Consider the following 22,815-nt stretch of genomic DNA (forward strand, 5'->3'; position numbering starts at 1 on the left):
TGAAGAAAACAGCATTTATTTTGTTGCTATAAGAACCAGTAAGAGGTTGACTTAAAAAAACCTGACTTTTTTTTCTCTCCAAACCATGTACAAAAAATGGGCTTGTCAAAGGCTTGAGGGGAGGGGCAAGGGTAGCCATGTTTACAGACAGCTGGGGCTGCCCCTCTTTTCCCAGATACATGGGTATTTGGGACCAGAGGGCAATTTAAAAAAAGGGTGGGGTGGGGAGAGAGACATAGGAGACCAAAAAAGAGGAAGGAAAAACAGCTGCAGGGGTGGAATGGAAGTCACTCTGAAAGGGGTTTTGTATGTCCCCAAGTCCATGCCATCCCTACAGTCTTCTCCATCCTGACCCCCAAACACACACACACACAGAAGAGGGTACAACTTGCATTTACAGTGCTGCCATGGGGAGGGGAGGGAAGTGGCCAGCTTTGTGCGCAAGTCTGAATTGTTAGGGGAGGGTAAAAAAAAGAAAGGGAAAACGTGGAAATTAAAAAATACATATATATATAAAAAGGGAGGAAATGAAGGGTGTCCAGTATCCAACTTTGCAAGGGGGAGGGGAAGAGGGAAAGAGATGCCCCCCTCCCGCCTGCCCCAATCCCAGCAAACGCTTGGCAACTGGAGCTCTGAAGTTCTCTCTGCCAGACAGGCCTTGGAGGCGGGAAAGGGGTGTTGGTGTTGGGTGAGATGGCTACAAGGATCCTAGAGGGGGTGCCAGAGAAGTGACAGCACTCAGTCTTCCAGGATGATGGGTTCGCTGGTGCTGGCAGGATGGGCTGGGGGTACGGGTACCAGAGGAGCCACCACAGGCCGGAGGGGCAGCACCGACTTCACCTTGAGCGGCAGGTTGGGCCGGCGGGCAGCACGGCGCATCTCCAAGTGGCTCAGGGCCTTGCGGAGCGCCCTGGGGGAAGGAAAGCAGAAGAGGCGCAGGGCGTCAGGGGCACAAACACTGCAGAGCCTAACCAAAGAGGACAGGCCGCGTGGTGCATGCAGCGCCTCAGAGATGATGGAAGACGCAGTGAGAAGCCTGGCAGGGCAGTGCCAGATACAACCCCTATACCTGGCCGTCCCAGTTTTTGTGGGGCCCATAAACAATATTTTATTTCAACCCATCCCGGCTCCTACTGCAGCTTGTATTTTTTAAACTCCCTTCCCCCCCCCCCAACTGCAGCTCTGGCCTGAGATTGGGATTGTCTCTAAACAGCATCGGACAGGGTTTGTAAAACCTTGTTGCCAGTGCCAAAGCTACACAGCTTGTAGCACCTGCCATTTCTGAAAACAAAACCTTAAAAAAAGGGGGAAAGATTGTGCCTTGGGCACCAATAATTATTAGGCATAGGTTGCTGCTTCTGCAACAGAAGCTGTGTATGAAGGCTAGGAGGGACATACTTCCACATGCCTGGGTTTCTGAACTTCTTTGCATCCATTTTAAAATGTAGAAGGGCCATTTTCTATACCTTGTTTGCAATGGGGAACAGCAGAAGCACACACTGGGGCCTCATGCATATTTCCTTCTGAGCTTTTGGCATATGACACTCTTATCTAAAATCTCCAGAATTTGATGAAAACCCAAAAATATGTAACAAACAAATCAAGTAAATTCTACATTTTTTTGCACATTAATCACACCCTGTTTGTGGCAGAAAGGTGGAGGAGAGAGAGAATCCACTATTGTGCAACAACCTGACTAAAATTTCCCAGGTGAATTACATGCTGGGTTGCTACCTTTTGACCTAGGGCCCTTGACCATCTGGAAGAGTGGAGCATCTCTCTGCGCCCAGAGTTCTTGCAGAAAAGAGGGGTGGGTAAGTGGATAAATGTCCCAAGGACATTATGTAGCACACAGCAATAGCTGTCAGGACTTGCGGGGAGGGAAGGGAATTCCATTTTTAATTTGTTTGCTCCTGATAAGAAAACTGCATCCATATCTGAGGCAGGAGCCCTGAACAGAAGAGGCCAGTACCAACCCTGTGCCAGAGAAGGGATAAGCTAAACACCCTGCCCACTGCGCCACCCTTTCCATTGCCTTCCTGCTCACCCCAACTGCATTTTTTTGGTTTTAAATCCCTTCCCCAGTACCTGGTGTCCTTGGTAGCCACAAAAACGACTGGGTTGGGGGCGTCGGCCGGGTTCAGCTTCTGACGCTTGATGGCAGGCTGAGTGCTCGACCTCATTCCGGAAGTCATGGGCCGCCCGTTGGCCGAGAAGGGGAGCCCGCCCCCTGCCACCTGCACCCAGTCGCACATAGAGCTATCAGCGAGAGGAAACCCCAAAAGGCAGTGTCCACCTCTTGCTGGCTCCCGCCCTCTCCCTCCATCCTGAGTCAGTCTCACCCTGCCCCAAAATGGGAGGGGGGGTCTTATGCTGCCTGGCTGGGGGAAACTGGCTACCCATCCTCCCCACCAACTGCAGAGAGGAACTTACAGAAAGAGAGAGAGAGAAAGAAAAGAGAGAGAGAGAGAGAGAAAGAAAGAAAGAGAGATGTAGGTCCAGAAAGAACAAAGAACCCCAGAAACAACGTATTCCTTCCCTCCCAAGGAGAAAAAGAAAAAGGAGTTACGGGAAATTTAAGCAGCATCAGCCACAGTGAACACTAACAATTTTGCAGTTTTTTTTTAAAAAAATATTATTTGCCATTTCTGCCCCTTTTAGGGTTTTCAAATGTGTGGGTCTCCCCCTCCCACAAGCACACAAAATAAACTTTCAGAACTGTAAGGTGGTACCCACCCAAGCTCCACTTAGAGAAGGCTCACTGATTTCAATGGAACCAATTTGGTAGTGTTCATTCATTTAAACACTCTGAGTGGGGTTAACATCAGATACAATCCTTTGACACTCTCTACTATGCCTGCTGCTATTACATCCCTTCTCCCTGCCCTAAGATCACATTCAATCACACCCACATGCTACCGCCGCCCTTCGATGCCCACCTTCCAGAGCCCAGCGGCACTCACACTCTCGTATGCCCGCTTGCCCACGATGCCAGCCAAGCCTCGGTTCGGGGTCAGCTGGTTTCTGTTGATGGGCGTCTTGGTGCCTCGGGGGGTTTTTGGTTTCAGGGGAGCCTGTGCAGCTGGAAGAACAAGAGTATTGTCTTAGGTGGGCAACTGTTGAAGGCCTTCCCCCAGCAGTCTTGCTTCCCATTTTTTGGAGATATGTTTTCTTATAAACATCTGAAGTTTTTGGAAGGAGAAACTAGCTTGTTTGGGCCAAAGCTTCCTCTCTCCCCTATTTCAAGACACCAGAATGACACCATAAGAACCTAAGAGCCTGGCTGCTGGATCAGGCCAATGGCCCATTTAGTCCAGCATCCTGCTTTCACAGTGGGCAACCAGATGCCCATAAGGAAGCCCACAAACAGAAGCTGAGCGCAATAGCAACTGTCCCCACTTGCAATTCCCAGCAACCGGTATTCAGGGACACAATCTTCAAATGGGTTGTGGACTGGTTGGTGGGAGAGTGTGCAATTCCTTCTTATGTCCCATGATTTGGAATTCAACACAAGTCAGGATTGTCTGCAAATCATGGTTTGGAGGAAATCCCAGTTAATCCCAGTCATATTTTTGCTTGATTTGAACATCACAGCAAAACCATAGAAGGGAGAGGGGAATTCACATGTGAGAAAGGAGTGCACAAACCTGTGGCAATAATTGTGATTTGGCGATCAGGCCAACATCAAGAGATGTGAGACATAAGCCCTAGCCCTGTCTCCTTACCTAGCTCCTTGACAATGGTAGCCAGTGGAAGCCGCACCAGAGGGTGAATTTTGAGGGGCGTCTTTGCGGCCTTGGGAAGCCGGATGGAGCCTGGAGGGGAGAGCAAATAACAGGAATGAGATCCGTCAGCTCCTCCATTGCTCCAAGCAGCCCTTCTCCACCACACCCACAAAACATACACTCTGCCTTGATGGCATTGGCGTTGATGGGTGCGTATGGACGACGAGCAGCCCGGCGCGGCTGCAGGATGTCCCGGCACATGCGGCGTGCAATGCGGGTCAGCTTGGTGGTCTGCAGCAGGAAGGTCTGCCGGTTCTTGGCTAGAAGCTTGGCCCGGTTGGCGCTGGTTGTGTAGGGAGAGAGGCTCTGGGCTTCTGGCCGAGACATGTGGCCCCGGGAGTGTGGCTCCTGGAAAACGGGAGAAGGGGGCAATGTGGTGAGATCCCCACTCAGCTTGCAAAGTGAATGGCCCTCCCAAAAAAGTAAAGGGAATAGGAAAGAACCAGCACGTGGGAACATGCCAGCTACATCAATGACAACATAGCAAAAAGAGGCCAGCACTGTACCACCTGCCAATGTGGTATCAAAATCTAAAAAGCCAACCATTTGTTCCTGGGCAAAGCTGCTTTCATGGAGAGATTAAGAACAATGTGGCCAGGAAATCCTCTGAGCAAAGTCCCCATCACTGTTAAATTAGCTGCTGCTAGTAGCCATTACAGGTAGAACCCAGAAAAATATAGCAATTTTAGAGGCTTCGGTGAAGACAACAAATGTTATACTTCAGGTTCAAATCAAGGACTAGAGATACTAGAGCAGGCTTTACCGTGACACTGCGAGCTGCTCCCTCAAGCTGTGTCGGGGTCTTCAGGCCCCCGTATTTCTTCCAGTAGATCCAACAGGAGGCACACAGGCGGCACTGCATGTTGGGGGGACCCCAAGCATACCACTGTGCTGACTGGGTGGCTGTGGGGCAAAAGGGAGGCAGAGGGGTCATGGACTCATAGGTGAAACCCTAGATCCTCTCTCTCTCTCTCCTCCCCCCACCCCCAGGTTAGGAGGCAAATAACTCAGGCGGGTGAACCAATACAGAGCCCACCCACATTGGGTGAAACACTGCAGCGCAGTGCAAGGGGTGGACTGTGCAAGGGGTGGACTGGCTTGTGCTGTTTCCCTGTCCTCAGAGATACAACCACCCCCACCCCCCGCAGGTACTCACTGTGACAACTCTCGCAGGTCAGCCCCTTCTGGAAGCCAGCCCCGTTCATGCCAGGCTTGGAGCCCACAGAGATGATTTGGTTTGGATTGGGTTTTGTGCTGGGTGGTGTGGAAGGGATGGGGGAAGAAGACAAAAGCTGTTATAGAGAGGCCAGGCTGAACTCTGGGCACATCTGTCCCTGCTGGTCCCTGAGGTGGGTGGGGAATACTCACTAGGTGGGGATGTACACCTGCTTCAGCTTGCTGTCAGCTTCCGCTGCTTTCAACCTTTTCTGTAAGGAAAAGGAGAATGTGGGAAGGTCAAGACATGCTGCCTTTAGCGGGCGTCTCTGCCTGAATCCCATGTTATCAAAGCCACTTGGGTTGGGGGGGGGGTCCACAGGCAGGTGCAGCCTCTGGGCAAGGAACGGGACTCTCCCACCCCAGCCATGGTCCCTTCCCCCCTCACTGCCAAACCCCCAAAGCTCTGCAGAAACCAGTTCACTCACTTGCTGGATGTATCGGTCCGTGGTTTTCCACATGTAGTAGAACTGCACAATGCTGGCAAGGGACTTCCACGGGAGCTGCAAGAGAGACAAGACTTCAAGGGAACGGACAGTTACTAGCCCAACCCACCAGTTTGAGGGGGGGAGCTGGCATTTGACCCTGGGCAGCCCTCCAATTGGTGGGGACGAACTACAGTTAGGGAAGCAGTTGGAATCTGGAAGAGAAGGAACTCTGCACACCAGGTTTTCAACCTTTGAGTCCAGAGCTCCCTTGACCAACTACATTCTTTCTGCGGCTCCCCTTCAGCCTGTCTGCGGGCAGTGTAGCCCCCTCCAAGGTGGAGGTGGGGCTTGGGAACTATATTTCCTGTGAGGCGCACTTTGTAGGTGTTGCAATCCTTGCTTCCGCCATGCATGGCCATTTCTATCAATACATGATCTAATCTATCTATCTATTAAAAGGAGGGAGGGGAGGAGAAAGGACAGAGGCTGGTGCTGCCCGTGGCTTCCCCCACCATCACTCAAGGCGTCTCAGGGTGCCACAACACATCGGTTGAAAGCCACTTCTGTACACAATACCAGTTTTACAAGCATCCCAAAAGACTGAGTCCTGCCGCAAATTAGAAACTGGGTCTGTCTGCTTATCAGGAGGAGAAATGATAATGTCCCTTTTGCAAGAGTGGGGGAGAAGCCACCCTTCCCAGTTTTGGGGGTAAAGGAAGGGGAGGGGATAAAAAGTAGAGCTACAGGAGACTCTGACCATTATTTTCCACCCAACTCATAGCCCCAACTCACAAAGTCCTGCCGGATGTCATTGAAATCTTTGCCATATTTCTCCAGGGCCTCCTCAAAGAGCATGGCTTCAGAAGCCGACCACTCTTCCATCTCGTCCCTGCACAGCACGGGGCCTCCTTGGGGCACAAGTGTTGACATAGCCTTGGCCAGGTCGTAGCCATTCCGCTGCAATGTATCCATTGCATGGAACTACCAAGACAGAAAGGGACAGAAGAGATAGAGAACAGGAGGCAGTTGTACAACGTGGGATTGTGCAGTCTGCTGAATGTAGCATTGGATTCAGAACTTAAGTTTCCTCAGAATCTCAGACCCCCATATCAGCTCAGGGAAACTTAGCTGTAATGGACGCAAAGTTTGAATTGAGAAACCATGGTTTGCAATCCGCTAGCAAACCAGACCATGGTTTGTTAAGCAGATTGTGCTATAGTTTGGTGCCATGTCTGAATCAACAAATCTGAATTGTAGCCACTGCTATGTCTCTGGAGGCCTCTGCAGACTGCTGAGCAGATTGGGGCCGGGGCAAGGGAGCAGACAAGCAGCCTCACAACCATGGCTTGCTCCTTCTAAGAGAGGAAGCTCAAAGACCAGTTGGTTCCAGTGGTAAACCATGGTTAACATATGCTTTTGTGTAGTGTTTGAATTGAGCTCCTATTCCTTATGGTTGAAAACAATGCTAGAGGGGTGTTTGAATATGGATCCAAATGTCAGTAGAAGACTTTCTTGTCCCTCAACTGTCTTAACTGAATAAATTATACCAAGCTTTTGTGTTTTGTTTTGTTTAAAAAAAACACAGTTTTGTGAAAATAAGTGAATTGACATGGTTTTAAATTAGCATTTTGCAAATCTCGGGGTTGTATCCAACAGAGCAGACCTACTGTAACTGATGGATCCATGTTACCGTATTTTTCGTCTATAAGACGCCCCCATGTATAAAATGCCCCCTATTTTGGGGGACTCAGATTTAAGAAAATGGGGGGAGATGGCCCAGAGTATAAGACGCCCCCTAATTTTTGACATTATTTTTAAGGGGGGAACCTAGTCTTCTACACAGAAAAATACGGTAGTAATGCCTAGTAACTTCCATGGATTGGAGTAGAACTGACACTGGGGTCAACCCTCGGCTCTTCCTGACCCAGGGCTTGGGTGCAGTTTTTTTTACCTATACAAAATATACAGCCCTTCCCCACCCGTCATGCCCCACCCACAGCTATTGCCCTTTTCTCCCTCCTCGCCCCCTCTCACCAGCGTGATGTCACGGGAGGCGGCAGCCGCGCTCATGTGAAGGCTGGGCTGCCGGATGGAACTGCTGCAGTCAAGGGCACGAGCGAAGGTGCCAACAGCCCTGGCATTGAAGGAAGAAAAGGGAGGGTTAATGACCCGCAGGAGCTGGAGCTAGACTGGCAAGAGGAGCCACAACACCCCCCCCCAGCTGGATCTCACCGAGCCACCACAAGGAACTGGTCAATCTGCCGGTCAGTAAGAGGGTTGTCAGGGTCCCACACCTTCATTTCCATCTTCTGCTGGTTTCGATTGTCTGATTCTCCTGAGGGAGTATGAGAGAGGGGCTGTCAATGCACAGACCGCCATGATCCCACCAACCAAGGGAAGTACTTTTCTTTCTTCCTTTTTTCTCAGTGATCGATGTTTGTGTGTGTGTTTTCCTTACTCACCTTCCGCCAGCCGCTCTGGGATCTCTGCCTGATATTTGCAGCCAACCCGGATTTCACCCTGGTCAGCGAGAAGAGTCTTCTGTACTGGGTCGAAGACCAGCGAATAGAAAAAACAATCCTGGGAGGAAAAATGGACATGGCAAGTTAAAAGGAGGTACTCTTAAAACCCTCAGTCTCTTCAGTTCTTGATGGTAGGAGGATGTCTTCACTCCTCCTGCAAAGCCTAAAGAAGTGGGGAGCTGCCTTCCCTACTCTTCTGTTTGATGGAGCTGAGGGATGATACCCTCTTATCCCGAGTCCAGAACACTGGGACTCTACAAGCAGCCACATACAGTCCTTTTTACGCAACCTGCCTCACCTCTTTATCCAGGTACTGGCTGAGGATGTCTGTCTCGTTGAGCAGCGTAACACTGCATTTTCCCCTGCAAAGACAAACAGAACCTGCATCTAGCCTAGCAGCTCTCTCAACTGTGTGTGTATGGTTGTTTGATTTTATTTATTAATAGTTATACAAATATAGTGCTTGTTTTTACACACACACACACACACACACACACACACACACACACATATAACAATTGTCTCCAGCCTCTCCTCACCGTATATGGGTAGCAGGCAGAGACTCAAACTGGCGTGAAAGGAAGAGTTCCCGGTGTTTTAGCTGGTGCCGCTGCTGTTCCGACACTGAAGGCTGTTTGGACTCTTCTTCAAATTCTCCTGTTTTGGGGTGTGGGGAGAAAGAGGCAGAAAGTAAAGGTGTTCACTTCCAGGAATTCCATCTCCCCCAGAAACAGCAAAATGTGGCTCCTTTGACTTAGCTGGCAATCACCCCCAAATCAATATGGAGACTACTCAAAAGGCTAAAATCAGTTTTTCATACATAAAAACTGGATTGCTGGATCAAATCAAAGGCCCACCCAACCCAACACTCCACTTCCAATGGCAACCAGTTAGACATATGTGGAAAGTCACATGCAGTGCAGAAATGCAATGGCCCCTCTCCTGTTTCTCTCTAATGTCTGAGAGCCAGGATGCCAATAGTTAAAACATAGGACTTGGAGAATGTGGGTTTTAATACTTGCTTGTCACAAAGTTCATTGGGTGGCCTCTCGTTCCATCACACATTCACACCCAAAGCCTAAGATCACAGCACTGTTGTGAGTTTAAAGTGGGGTTTGCCTCCCTGAACTCCCTGGAGGAAGGCTTCAATCTAATGGTGATAAATTAAATTCAAACAGGTATACTGCCTTTGAACATGGAGGTTCTATTCTCAGTATCATGCTTAGTTAATACACCTATTCTCCCACTATGAGTCCACCAGGCTGTAGAACAAAGGGAGACCAGCTGCCTTTAGCTCTCCCACAAAGTCACCTAGCAAAGGTGATGCATCAGGCTACCCTACATTGTTTCCATCCCAGCTGGTTGTTTTAAGTACTACAAGTTAGTCCCCACCCCTTGTTGTTTGTGTCTCATATCTTGCAGATAGTTACCCTGGAGGCAGAGATTGTCTTACAGTACTGACAATTGGACATCATCACAGGGCAATTCACAACATAAAAATACAAAATGAGAAGACAAAATACAAAAAAACAAACAAAAAAAACTCCCTTTCAACAAACAATAAGAAGCTGTTCTAGGAACCTTTTCTGGTTGAAGAGCAAGGGAAAAAAAAGTTTGTCTAATTCTCTTTTAAAAGCCACATTGGTTGTAGTCTACCACCACATGCTATGGCAGCGGCTTCCATCTTTTAATTAATTACACATTGCGTGAAAAGCCTTCTGGCTGTCCTGAATCGACTGCCTCTCATTTTCACTGGGTGTTCCTGAGTTCTAGTACTATGAGAAAGAGAGAAATATTTTCCCTCCTCCAATTGTAACTAACACCTATAATGACCCCTGACCCAATCAATTCCCTCCCCCCAAAAAACCCAACTACTAAAGCACCTCAGATACTCCAACCTTTTGATCATTTCCCAGCATAGATCTAGCCATGTTTACTCAGGAGTCTTTTGACTCCAATGGGGCTTACTCCCAAATTAAGCAGGATTAGGACAGCAACCCAAAATCTCCCTTTTTATTAAAAAAGAAAAAAAGAGCAGTGCCCAACTTGCTGCTGTCAAAGGGTCGTCATTTCCGCTCCCCTCTGCAGCAACACAGCATGTGCCTGCATTTCAGTTTCTCTCCCTGTCTACACACACACACACACACACACATACAGAGAGAGAGAGAGACATTCAGCCACCCTCCTAGAAGCAGCCAAGAAGCAGCGTCCACCAAGAGGCGCATTGTTCTCCCAACCCCCTTCTGCTTCTCAGAACTTGGCAGAGTCCCAGGGAGGGACTTGAAGGATGCTTACTCCACCCTCCCCTCCCGCCCCTGCTTTTTGACTCAGGAAACCCTCTGCAAAAAAAGGTGGGCCTGTGGATTAGAGGCAGCCTTGAACCAGCCCTCCTCCTCCTCCTCCTCCTCTGGCCTGATTGGACAGAGTCAAGGTCACAGCCCCTGCTCCAAGAGGCCAGGAAGCCCTAACCAGCCATGCAAGCTCCTCCCACCCCATCCTACTTCTGTTAACCCTTCAGCAGCTGATGACTGTGCCAGGATTCAGAGAAGGCTATGTTTTATAAGGGCCAGAGGCAGATGTCACCTCCCTGCCTTCGCCACCGGGATTCAGTTCCGCAAAGACCCTAAAGGCCCCTCTCCAATGGCAGAAAAGCATAAAGGTTCCAAATCTACATACACCTTATTCTCCTATCCGACCCCTGCCAAAGTTTTTTAAAGAGTAAATGTATTATGCAAACAGCCAGCAACTAACTGCTGCTCTGTATTTTGGATCTATGAGCAAGCAGGTGGAGAGAAATAAAGACACCCTCCCCCAAGTAAATCTGCTTAAGTCTCCACTTCTGAAAGCTTCCCAGGGCTCTCAGAAGCAACTGCTCTGGGAAAGAGGGTAGGGCAGCCTTTCACACACTCCCTTCCTGTTTTCTCTTCCTAGCTGGATTCCCTCCTCCTCTTGCTCCAGCCTGAGGGCAACAGCTCCCTATCCACCTCTGTGCCTCTCCCCTCCCCCACAACCTCCTCCAGCACGGCTGGTGTCACCAGAGAGGCTGCCAAAGGCCCATTCCCAAAGACACACGGCACATGCACTACCCAGCCCAACAGGCCCAGTGCAACATCTCGCCCCCAACCCAAATATACTCCACAGCTACTGGCTCCAAAGAACATGCAAAGCACACCAGGGACCCCAGTACTCACGGGCATTGCTGTCGGCTAGGCTGTTGAGGCTACTGGATATATCACGCCGTCGAAACAGGCAGACCACTTTGGCCTCCACATTGCCATTGGCCGTCTAGGGGTAGAAGCAGAGGGGCAAACGCTGTTTATTAGTGGGCAGGCAACAGTGGCCTCAAGATCTTGTTCTTATGTAAGGTATTTCTATACCACTTAATCATTAGCCAGTCTAAGTACATAAAAGTAAACACGGAGAATGAAAACTCATCATAAAGCTGAACATCAACACTACCTAAAAAATGCCCATTGGAATAAGGAAGTATTTGCCATGCACCTGAAGGGTGCCTATGTAACCTCAAGTGGAAGAAAGCTCCAGAGGCCTGAGAACACAAAACTTACTGAGTTATGGAGACTACCAGGATCCTTTTCAAGTGCCTCACCACACCCAACAGCTTCCTACTTCACCCCCATATTCCCCCAGCTCCCAAATATCTTGGCTTCCTTGGCTACAATAGGTCCAGCAGTCCCAAGGCTGGACCAGCACCCCTCCCCCCGCCCCATCTCTCTGCCTCCCGCAACCAGCGCTGTCATTACCTTGTTGAGCTCTTCAATGCGGCGGACGAGGTAGGGGTTACTAGAGGAATTCTCAAAGTAGACATAATCTGTAAGAGGGGCAAAACGAAAGGCAATGAGGGAGTGGAAGCAGCAGCAGCTGGAAAGCAGGAACATATTCTCAGGAGACACTAGCTCCTGAAACAACAATGTAAGTGGATGTTTAACGGTTTTTCCTCCTAGGGTGCTCTGTGGTCTTCCAGATATTGCTGGATTCCACCTTTCATCAACACTAGCCAGCATGGCCTATGGTCAGGGATCGTAGGAACTGTAGTCTGGAGGGCCACAGGTTCCCCAACCCTGCTTTAAATGCTTCATGGATGTTCCAAGGCAGGAACACTTCAGGACTGTGGCTGTGTACACACCATACCTTTAAAGCCCATTCTGAGAACTGTAATTTATTATGGGTGCTGGGAATTGTAGCTCTGTAAGGGATAAACAACAACTCACAGGATTATTATTTTTTGGAGGTATGTGCTTTGAATGTGCATCAAAGGCAAGTTGTGCAAGCAACCTGTGCTTTTTTTTATGAGACCTTCAAAGTCCACCAATTAGAAACAGGTGCAAAGCACTGACAGTGGAGGAGGCATTGGTAATACTCAGCCCTGGAAGTTGTAAGAAATGACCTCCTGCAAGTCCTTTCACAGGAAATATGCTCCTGGTTATTCCCCAGGCTTTACTCATTTCAGAAGCCTGTTTGAGGGAAGGTGGGGAGCTTTTTTGGTTGCTGGTTTTGTTAAATAATGAAGAGTCAGAGTCCCTTGCTGAGCTACTGCAAACCATCCAGAAATCGATCAGGAGGTCTCAATCACCTCCTGTCTGTCCTTGATTGGAGCGATCCTGATTGCTCCTCTGTAAAAAAGGCCAGAAGGACTATTATCCCTGTTATGCTGTACAGATAAGGGCAAGAGGCTGGGGAGATTGTTTAATGCTGTACAGAACCTGGCAAGTTCATGGCCGAGCTGAGATTTGAACTAAAGACTTCCACATTTACAGCCCATGCTCTTGACACCTACAGGTGTTGTCATAGATACACCTCAAGAATATATGAAAAGCCTGGCTGGATTACTTCAAAGGTCATGTGCGTAAAGTATCCCATTTCCCACAGCAGCCAACAGGAATGCTTCTGGGAAGTTTCTAAGCATGTCACCTTCCCTTGCATACTGCCTTTGAACATGGAGGTTCTGTTCATTCACCATAGCTAGTAGCCATTGCTCAAGCGCATACTGCGTACTGTATAGGAATACTATATCCATCAAAGTGCCTTAGGAAAAATATGAAGATTTATCTAATCTAGGTCAGCCCAGCCCATTTTATCCAGGACAAAGACTATTCTGTGTTTCTCCCCTCTGGCCCAGCCTCAAGACTTGCCACCCTGCAGCTCAGCCCCACCCTCCACTGCACCCTCTGTCCATCCCACCAGAAGTCCCACACTCAGGGCTGTGAACCTCCCACTTCTCTGCAGTTATGCTGTGTGTACCCCCATGGAATTTGACAGCAAGATGAAGAGTTCAACATAAGCATATTTCATTTCCCACTTTTTAAAGCAAGCAGAATTTGAACCTTTAAAAAGGTGAACCTGAAAGCACTGGGTGTCCTGGGGAAAAGCCTACTGAAGCTGCAGAAACCAGAATTTTCTAATGGAGGTGTGGTGAAACTTTGGACCTTCATATGTTGCAGAACTACCGTACAGCTCCTATAATCCCTGGCCATTGGTCATGGATGCTGGGGCTCATAGGCATTGTAATACAGCAACATCAGGAGGACTGAAGGTTCCTCATATCTATTCTAAAGTTAGGGCAGGGATTGGGAACCTTTGGCTCTCAAATGATGTTGTTGGTCACTGAGAATTACAGTGGTACTATGGAACTCAAACGGCTCCATTCTCAAACATTTCGGCACCCGAACACCAAAAACCTGGAAGTGGTCCAGTTTTCAAACGTTCCTCAGAACTCAAACGTTTCAGAAGTTGAACCGTCTTCCGGAATGGATTACATCTGAGTTCCAAGATACCACTGTACAGTATTGGCTTTTGTAATCCAGCAGTTTTTGGAGGGATTGTCCACCAACCCTGATTAGGGAATGAGGCTTCAGTGCCCTGCTTCTTCCCATCATTAACAGCAGCACTACATGCAAATTTCCCTGATCTGCATATTTCTTACACGCTACAAAAGGCAGGCTGCCTCCACACAGAGTTATAGGGTGTTTGTTTTTTGTTTGGTGCAAATCATACCTATCAGTGGCTAAAGCCAGGGAAAGGCTAGAAACCTTTCTGTCTAAAGTGTTTCACAACCATATTTGAATCTTTACGACAATCACATAAAAGCAAGCCAATATCACCACTATGGGAATGCTGAAGGTGAAAGCCATCGTGCAGAAGGCCAGCCAGTCACACAATATCACTATATAGAGACTATCATCCATGGTCTCCAGAGTAGCCAAGCCCCAAGCCCCAATCCAGGTGTGGTTACCAGTCGTTTGTCTGACATGTAAGAAAGGGTTGGGTTTCCTGTTGCACTTCCACAAGGCCTATTTCCACCACTACCAATAAGTTCTTTGTTTTCCTACCAGTACTAGCCACTATAAGCAATATATGAGTGACTCAGATTCAGCCCACATTAAACAGGAGGTGGTGGAGAAATTAAGAAGCGGCGGTGGGGGGGGGGGGGAGTCTGGCTTGGAGAGAGAGTCAGGTAACAATGGGAGGGCAAGCAAAGGGTGGATGGCAGCCAACCATTTGGCTGAAGTAGTTAAGTCTTCAGAGAAGGGGCCTAGAAGAGAGGGGAATTGTCACCAGGGAGAGGAAGGATATTCCAGGCCAAGGGAGCCACAGGGTGTTTAAAGAGATAGATAAGAGTGGGAAGAGGTGACTAAGGGGTCCAACAGCTTGTGAACAGGAGAGTAGGAGGGAATGAGGGCAGCAGGTTTTAAATGCAAGAATGAGAAGCTTGAAGGTGAAAGGGAAAAAAAGACAGGGAGACGACTGAACATATGCCCATCCAGCCCCTTATTATCTAATCAGACTGCAAGTAGCATGTTTCTCTGTCTCTCTCTCATGTGTTTGTACTATGAAGTTCACTATGAACTTCTCCCTTGTTCTCTTAGAATGGCAATGGCGCCCACCTGAGACGTGCCAGAGTTGAGCTCCAGCTGAAAAAAAGCCCTGCTACCAGAACCTTTTGAACCTGGGTCCTTCTACAAGCAAGCTATGCCTTCTATCATTGACCTATGGCCCTGTGGCGCTGGGAATTCTGGAGGCACTGATCATGGCAAGGGGGGGGGAGAATATATTGGTAGAGTGTTCTGAATTGACCAAAGATGAAACACACTGGGTTGTTTCCAGCTAAGTTGTAAGCAGAGCAAACCCAATGAAATAAATGAACCTTTCTTAAGTCACTGCTATTAAATGAAATAGGTCTACTCTGAGTAGGAATAACATTGACTACAACCCTAGTTCAGCATCACAAACCCCAAGCAGATGCCTCCTGGAGGTCTGTAAGCAAGGCACCATAGAAATGGCTCTCTCCAATGCTTTCCCCCATCATCTATATTGCTTCTGACTACAGAGGTTCCAGCACCTCACATACCGCAGACTCTTAAAACCAACTCTCTAGCATCCTGTTCTTAACTCCATGCACAAACCACTCTCCTTGCCCCCCTGCCCCCCAGTCTGACAGGCCCGGACTTCTAACTACCCCCAGCTGAAATCCAACAAGACCCTTTGCTCAACTTCTAAGTTGTGCAGCCCTTGAGTGTATTATGCTCTTCCCCATCTGTCTCTTCGCTCCCACTCTCTCCCAGAACCAACCACATCCTCCTCACACCTCCCTGTACAACTAACCAGATCTTGACATTTCTACCAATACTTAACCCCCCCCCCAATTTCCCACCAGTCTGGTCTTGTCTCACCCACCCACCCCAATCCTGTGAACCTCACTTCTCTACCACCACATCTGAGACTGAAAACAGCTCACCCTCTTCTCACTTGCTGCAGCCAACTGTTTAGCAGGGGAGAGAGAAAATTATCATGTTTCCCACCATACTTTAATTTTAGTGTCCCCCTCGCAAATTATTTCATCCAAATTCCAAACTCAAAAAAGGGTTGGCCAGACTCTTAAACCGCCACCTCTCCTCAAGTTAAACCTTTTCCCAAAGGCTTTGAATTCTTAAGCCTGCCCCATCCACCACATACAGTAATTAGCAGAGTCCTCCAACCAACTCCTTCATGCCCCCAACTGCCCAGCCCCATATCTTATCCCCAGTACCCCAACCTATTCTTTCACACTGCCCTCCAATTTGCACACATCCATGTGCATTCACACAAACGCCTTGGGGTTCCAATCTTTGTGCTGCTACTTCAAACTACAGTAGACCTCTTAACACCTTTCTCCCTATACCTCTTTAATATTCCCCAACCTTCATATATCTATTTTTCACCACCCTGCTCCACATGCACTTTAAGCCCCACCACTACCACTATGACTGCTACTTCTTAATTTTACCATTTCCAGTATTAGCCCCCCCCCCGCCAAAAAAAACCCTCTCTCCACTCAATTACCTTAAAACAAACTATTTCCAAACGTTATCCCACTATTTGGAACAAACCCTCTTAGTGCCCCCAGTATCCCAAACTTGTTTAGACCCAAGTGCCTTCATGTATTCCTCACAAACCTCAAACCACCCCAAACTATTTCATTCACCGGCTCCCCTCCCTGCCCCTTGGGAACACCCTTTGCCCCACAGCACCCCAATTTAAAGTCAGCCCACCCCCCCAAGCTCCTTCACTAACCCCTTATTGCTTTACCAAACCACCTCTCTTCAAGTCTTCATCCCACTGCTTGGAACTAACCCCCCACCCTTATTCCTTTCACACACACCCAAACACCCCACATTTCTTTTGCATCCCCCTTATTTCCTCAAAGCCTTTTACCCCACAAACTAGGTAGTTCAGCCAGCCTCCTCGCTCCTCTCAGCAGCCCCCCTGATCCACAACCCAGCCCTCACAACTAACTTTATAAACACACACACACACACACACAAAACTCCACCATACTCCCCATGGTGGGTTTTTTTTTTTAAGGGCCCCCCTCACATTACAAATAAACTTAGTCCCACTTCCTGGGTCCAGCCCCCCCTCCTTTTAGCCCCCCTCGGTGAGACAAGTTCCCCTCCCCCAACTCCTCAATGCAACCCCCACCAGCCCTCTATCTTTAACCCCTGAGGCTGAACCCCTTTAGCCCCCTCACCTATTAATTCCCCCTTCGTTCCCTGCCTCTCCCCTCACATTCCCCCCTCCAGCCAGCAACCCCTCCTCCCCTCGTGTCTCGCCCCTCCCCCATTTTCCCCCCACAGGCAAAAAAAATAAAAAGCCCTCTCCCCCCGCCCCCCTCTCCTTCCTTACCGCCCACCCGGTACATATTGGCCGCCATGACGCCTGTGGGGCGCTTCGACTCCTCCCGGCCCGGCCCGCCGCGGCCCCCTCAGGAACTCCGGGCCCGGGCGCTCTTCATCGCCTCCCGCCGCCGTTGTCGTCTCCCTCTCACGCAGCGAGCGCCGGCGCCGGCCAAGCCTCAAGTCCTTCGGGAACCTCCGGAAAGCCCCTCGGGAATCTTCGGAAACCCTCGGCTTTTTCCGGTTCTCGCTCGTCGAAAGAACACGCCTTTCCTTACAGCATCTCGGGCTTTTACGGAAAAGAGGTCGGAAAGAGACGGGGATTTCCCCAGCCAGTTTTCCCCCTCCCCCAATACTACCAACGGATGAATGAGGGCGACGTCTGCTGACCATACCCGGAAATGGACGAGGGCCACTCGTGTTTTCCCGGATAGCTTCGGGTAGTTCCGTAAAACAAATCTCCTCCCCCCCCCCCATAAGCGGGAGGGAGCACGGGTCTGGACTGCTCTTTAGTGGCAAGAGTTCAGAACGCTCCTTGGCGTCTTTACGTCACTATTCGCAAATTAGGCGCAAGGCCGCGACGCTCGGCTGTCTTCATTTTCGGTGTCAATAGATTAACTCTTTCCTCAACGCCTCTGCTCCTCCTGGAATGTGCGGGCGCTTCTTGCTACGCAGAACGCAAGAAACCTATTGGGTGGATGCTGAAGTGTTCTGACTAACTCGAAAGTGTGCCTACATCCACGTCAGTTTATCCATTTTATTTATTGCCCCTAGTATATGCAGTATAATGCCACAACCAACCGTAGGCTCCATTTGTTGTTGTTTAGTCGTTTAGTTGTGTCCGACTCTTCGCGACCCCATGGACCAGAGCACGCCAGGCACTCCTGTCTTCCACTGTCTCCCACAGTTTGGTCAGACTCATGTTGGTAGCTTCGAGAACACTGTCCAACCATCTCGTCCTCTGTCGTCCCCTTCTCCTTGTGCCCTCCATCTTTCCCAACATCAGGGTCTTTTTCAGGGAGTCTTCTCTTCTCATGAGGTGGCCAAAGTAATGGGGCCTCAGCTTCAGGATCTGTCCTTCCAGTGAGCACTCAGGGCTGATTTCCTTCAGAATGGATAGGTTTAATCTTCTTGCAGTCCATGGGACTCTCGAGAGTCTCCTCCAGCACCATAATTCAAAAGCATTAATCCTTTGGCAATCAGCCTTTTTTATGGTTCAGCTCTCACTTCCGTACATCACTACTGGGAAAACCATAGCTTTAACTATACGGACCTTTGTCGGCAAGGTAATGTCTCTGCTTTTTAAGATGCTGTCTAGGTTTGTAATTGCTTTCTCCCAAGAAGCAGGCGTCTTTTAATTTTGTGACTGCAGTCACCATCTGCAGTGATCATGGAACCCAAGAAAGTAAAATCTCTCACTGCCTCCATTTCTTCCCCTACTATTTGCCAGGAGGTGATGGGATGGGACCAGTGGCCATGATCTTAGTTTTTTTGATGTTGAGCTTCAGACCATATTTTGCACTCTCCTCTTTCACCCTTATTAAAATGTTCTTTAATTCCTCCTCACTTTCTGCCATCAAGGTTGTGTCATCAGCATATCTGAAGCTGTTGATATTTCTTCCGGCAATCTTAATTCCGGCTTGGGATTCATCCAGTCCAGCCTTTCACATGATGAATTCTGTATATAAGTTAAATAAGCAGGGAGACAATATACAGCCTTGTCGTACTCCTTTCCATATTTTGAAACAATCAGTTATTCCATATCCAGTTCTAACTGTAACTTCTTGTCCCACATAGAGATTTCTCAGGAGACAGATGAGGTGATCAGGCACTCCCATTGAGGCAGAGTTCTCTCCCCTCCACAAAAAAAGTAGGAACTGTAGTTTAGTAAGCCTGCTAGGACTTGCAGCTCTGTTAGGAATAAACTACAGTCCTCAGGTTTCTTTAGGAGGGGACCGGATGCACTTTAAATGTATGTTGAGCACAGTCCTATCTGCTCCCTCTTTATTTGTTGCTGGAAACTTATAAGCCCACCATGCCTTTAGGGCCCAGTGATTTTCTATTCTCACAACAACCCTGTGAGGTAGGACCGACTATTTTACAAATGTGAAGTACAGTAAGCCCTAGACTTAACATAGGGGTTATATTCTGGGGATCATGCCTAAAGCCAAAAATGCATATAGTCAAAACACATTGAGTGCAGTGGTGGGTGGCATTGCCAAAGTCTTTTTTTCCTGGACCCCTTTCTACCCCCTTTTATTTATTTTTAATTTCCAAGTGTGTGAAGCTGAGTGTACACAAGTTACATGCACACAAATTGCAGGCTTATTGCATATTCATATGCCACCTGTTATACAAAAGAACTTAGGGCTGCTAAATAGGTGCTAGGAGATACTTGCTCCATTTACCTCTTAGATTTCAAAACAAAACAAGTAAGGAGACTACAAAGGACCAAAGGAACTTGGTATGAGATGGTAAATCTCAACTCAGGGTTAATTAAAAGATAAAGCCAGATCTTAGGTTCGAGAGGTTGGTGTGAAAAGTGATGTAATCAAGAAGCAAAGTAGCAGGTAGATGGCTGGTGGCTGTTTGAATCCAGGGCTGTATCTATGGGATAAGCGAGACCCTATTGGCGTGTAAATGCTGTGAACCCCTCCATCGTAGGCTCAAGCTGTATATACTGTATGTGTAAATAAATCATCTGTCATTAAAACACCACAGTCTCCACTGTGCCTCATTTCCAAAAGGATACATGGACCCTGGATAAAGCGTACTTGGAAACCCTGGAATCTCGCACCGCTCAGAGATTGGGAAAGTGCAAAAATAATAAGCAATAGCCTACTGGCATCTTCCCCGTCTGTTTCAGAAACAACCGAACCATGTGCACACACAGAAACAATACTTTTTAAAGCAAAGGAAACATTTCCTGCCCCTCTCTACTTCACATACATTGAATTGGGCCCAGGCTTCTGTTACAGTTGCCACTTACGGGGCATATGGTCATTGTTTGACTACATGTAGATTTCAAAACTTAGCACTGAAGCTGAGTTTTTTCCCCTCACTCCCTCTCCTATAAAAATATGTCCCAACACACACTGGTGTTGTTGGGTAACCAGGGTTACCAACTAGGCAACAAATTCCTGCTGCAGTCCTTGTCTTTGCGCCCCCCTCCACCATGTCCAGGGTGAAAAAAAGATATGGAACAGCAGAACTCTGGATGCAAAGGTTTATTTCTCTGCGTTTCTCACAGTGTTAAGGCCTTTCTTTGCGCTTGCTATTTACACATCAGATCCAGCCCCTGCCAGAATCACTAGGAATGTAAACGAAGTACAGAAGGATGGCAGTAAGGGGAGGGGTGTGTAGATGGAGACATTTACCCATCTTCTCTGGACTTAACAGAATCCAGCGTCTTTCAGGCTTGAAAGGGGAACATCACTGAGGTTCAAAGGGAGCATTCTCCAGAGAGTTCCCCAAATTTACACCCCTGTCCCCTCGCCACTCACAATAAGTCCTTCTCTCTCTCAAAAAAAACCCCCTCCTGTTTGAGAGACAAGGAACAGGTCTCTCTGCCTTCTCACACACAACAGGCTAGACATTTTCCTTCACGGTGCCAGTTCTCCTGAGCCTAGGATTGCTAGTCATCCTGGCTGATCCCACCCTTATGTTAATAAAGCAAATCACATTGTTAGCCAAAGGAAATTTAAGTTGGCAGGGAGAAGAGACTCCCGCCTTCCCATGGATCCATCAACCTGAGCACTCAGTCCACAAGAACGAGTCACGGGGATGGGAGGTCAGCCCCATCATCCTCTCTTGCAAAGGCTTAGTCACCATACTGGGGTATGAGATTTTGCTTCTTCCTCTCCCGCTGGCTTCAGGTGCTGACCCCAGCATCCTGGGAGGAGACTGAGGCAGAAGAGAGGGATTGGCTGCGGGCAAGGCTGCCGCCCACCACTCGCCACTGGAAGATGCTGGTGTCCTTGCCCCCCATGGAGATAAGGTGACTATCGTTGTGCGTGAAACGCACATTGGTGACGTGGCTCCCATGGCCCCCATAGACGTGACTTGGTGCCTGTGGAAAAGAAGAAAAGGTGGGTAAATGTTTTGAAAAGGTGCCATCGTCAAGGGGGTGTCTGGGAACAGGAAAGCCAATGTGGTGCCCTCCAGATTTTGTTGTTGGACTGCAACTCCCATCAGCCCTAGCCAGCGCAGGCAATGGTAAGGGATGATGGGAGTTGAAGTCCAACAACAGCTAGCACCTTTTGACCTAGAAATACCCTTAAAGGTTAGCTGAGTGGCACAGATGCAGGAATGTGGCGAAAGTAGCCTTGCCTATGATCCATAAGAGACTGGATTAGGTTGGGAGAGCCTAGAGTCACCAGGATCCAGCCGGCAGTGTGGGATAAGTTTGAAAGTACAGGGCGGTACCTCTGAAGTCAAGGAAATCAACCCAAGCCTAGAATGGTGGTCAGAAGACAGAACTCATGTCCTTATCCCCAGCCTAGCCCAGTTCAGAGCTCAATTAATCCTTGCCTGTGAGCAACCTCTTCTCCCACCCCACCTCAAGTCAACTCCATTCTACCTTGGGCTTGGCGCAAGGGTACTGGAAGAGGTGCACCTTGCAGAAATCATCTGCAACAGCTACTACCCGCTCGTTGTGGGAACGGCAAAGTGCATTGATGTCGGTGCCATCCGATCCGTCAGGCCACACCCCTGTGAGCGGATGGAAAGAAAGAGGGGGAAGTGAGATGTGATGAGTACTATGGAGAACAAGATGAAATCCAGGTCAGAATCTTACAGGGAGGGGATGTAACTCTGTGGCAGAGAGCATGTAGATGGTCCCAGGATCAATCCCCAGCATCACCAGGTACAGTTGGGGAAGTTCCCTGCCTGAAACCCAGGACAGCTGCTGCCAGTCAGAGTACACAGTAATGAGATGGGCCAATAGCCTAACTATGTTCTCTCTCCCCCTCCCATGTGCTAGGTTAGCACATAGAACCCAGCAGGTTAGCTTCCCAACAAAACCAGTGGAGTAGGCTTGTCTTTCTTATCTCGCCTCCAAACTTACCAAAAACATGAAAGCCCAGCACACAGGTATACGAGGCCCATTCGCGGTCCTTGTTCTCAAAGCGGTTCCTCAGCAGCTTGCAACCTCCAGCAACATCCCCTGAGAACCAGACATGCAAAAGTAAGGGTTAATTTTGTAGAGGATACCTGACTATTGCCCAGAGAGAGAGCACTCCTAGGATCTTGATATTTTCCGGTACAATTCAGTCACAGGCCGAGAGGGGTTATTGTCTTCTGGGCAACCCAGGACCTCCATAGACACTGGCCATATTTGCATCCTGGGGAGGTCACTCTGGTGCTGCTAATGCAGCAGCCGTATGACTTCACCCTCAGAAGTGCACTCCTGAGACAGACAGATGGCAACAACAATTCAGGCACATACTGGCGTTTTCAGGTTGCACAATTAAAGCCAAATGATAGACCTGTGCACCAAACCTGCCTGCTCCCCCCCCCCCCCGAAGAAAGCCAGACTTTTGCTATAAGGGATGAGGAAATGCACTAGAAAATGTGGGATAACACTTTGGGCAGTTCAACACTACACACTGAAAGTACACATTGTTGTTGTTTAGTTGTGTCCGACTCTTCGTGACCCCATGGACCAGAGCACGCCAGGCACTCCTGTCTTCCGCTG

The 22,815-nt window shown here is 48.8% G+C and overlaps 2 protein-coding genes across 9 annotated transcripts in view; both read right to left on the reverse strand.

Moving 5' to 3' along the window:
* On the reverse strand, positions 1-17,274 carry MTA2 (metastasis associated 1 family member 2). 5 transcript variants are annotated; one of them, XM_035098626.3, is made up of 18 exons: positions 17,131-17,274; positions 11,712-11,779; positions 11,142-11,235; positions 8,490-8,607; positions 8,249-8,312; positions 7,891-8,008; positions 7,661-7,763; positions 7,463-7,562; positions 6,221-6,409; positions 5,429-5,503; positions 5,154-5,212; positions 4,942-5,039; positions 4,549-4,688; positions 3,905-4,133; positions 3,726-3,815; positions 2,964-3,082; positions 2,089-2,237; positions 1-910 (listed from the first exon to the last, which is right to left on the reverse strand). In XM_035098626.3, exons 1-18 carry the CDS (start codon positions 17,156-17,158, stop codon positions 739-741), a joined length of 2,013 nt encoding a protein of 670 aa, XP_034954517.1. In that variant the 5' UTR covers positions 17,159-17,274; the 3' UTR covers positions 1-738. The 5 variants fall into 5 exon arrangements, with proteins under 5 accessions (XP_034954517.1, XP_034954515.1, XP_088516125.1 ...); XM_035098624.3 differs by having other exon boundaries at positions 2,940-3,082; XM_088659999.1 differs by lacking the exon at positions 8,249-8,312.
* A 3,058-nt stretch (positions 17,275-20,332) lies between these two features.
* The window catches only part of EML3 (EMAP like 3), a 38,638-nt gene continuing 36,155 nt past the window's right edge, over positions 20,333-22,815 (reverse strand). For all 4 annotated transcript variants that reach the window (XM_060269730.2, XM_035097842.3, XM_088659998.1 and 1 more), the window contains 3 exons: positions 22,186-22,284; positions 21,700-21,830; positions 20,333-21,189 (listed from right to left, as the gene is read on the reverse strand). In XM_060269730.2, the coding sequence (XP_060125713.2) occupies positions 20,992-21,189; positions 21,700-21,830; positions 22,186-22,284 (428 nt within the window). In that variant the 3' untranslated portion in view covers positions 20,333-20,991. The remainder of the gene's footprint in view (positions 21,190-21,699; positions 21,831-22,185; positions 22,285-22,815) is intronic.

The sequence above is a fragment of the Zootoca vivipara genome, chromosome 16 (assembly GCF_965207765.1).
Source record: "Zootoca vivipara chromosome 16, rZooViv2.hap1.1, whole genome shotgun sequence".
Lineage (NCBI taxonomy): Eukaryota > Metazoa > Chordata > Lepidosauria > Squamata > Lacertidae > Zootoca > Zootoca vivipara.

Bases quoted from the DNA above. Each gene is read 5' to 3' on its own strand.
- MTA2 (XM_035098624.3), bottom strand. From the start codon at position 17,158: ATGGCGGCCAATATGTACCGGGTGGGCG. The intron at 5,504-6,220 runs GTGAGTTGGGGC...TCTCTCTTGCAG, and splicing joins ATGACATCCGGCAGGACTTT to CTCCCGTGGAAGTCCCTTGC. The intron at 2,238-2,939 runs GTGGGCATCGAA...GACTGGGTGCAG, and splicing joins GTGCCGCTGGGCTCTGGAAG to GTGGCAGGGGGCGGGCTCCC.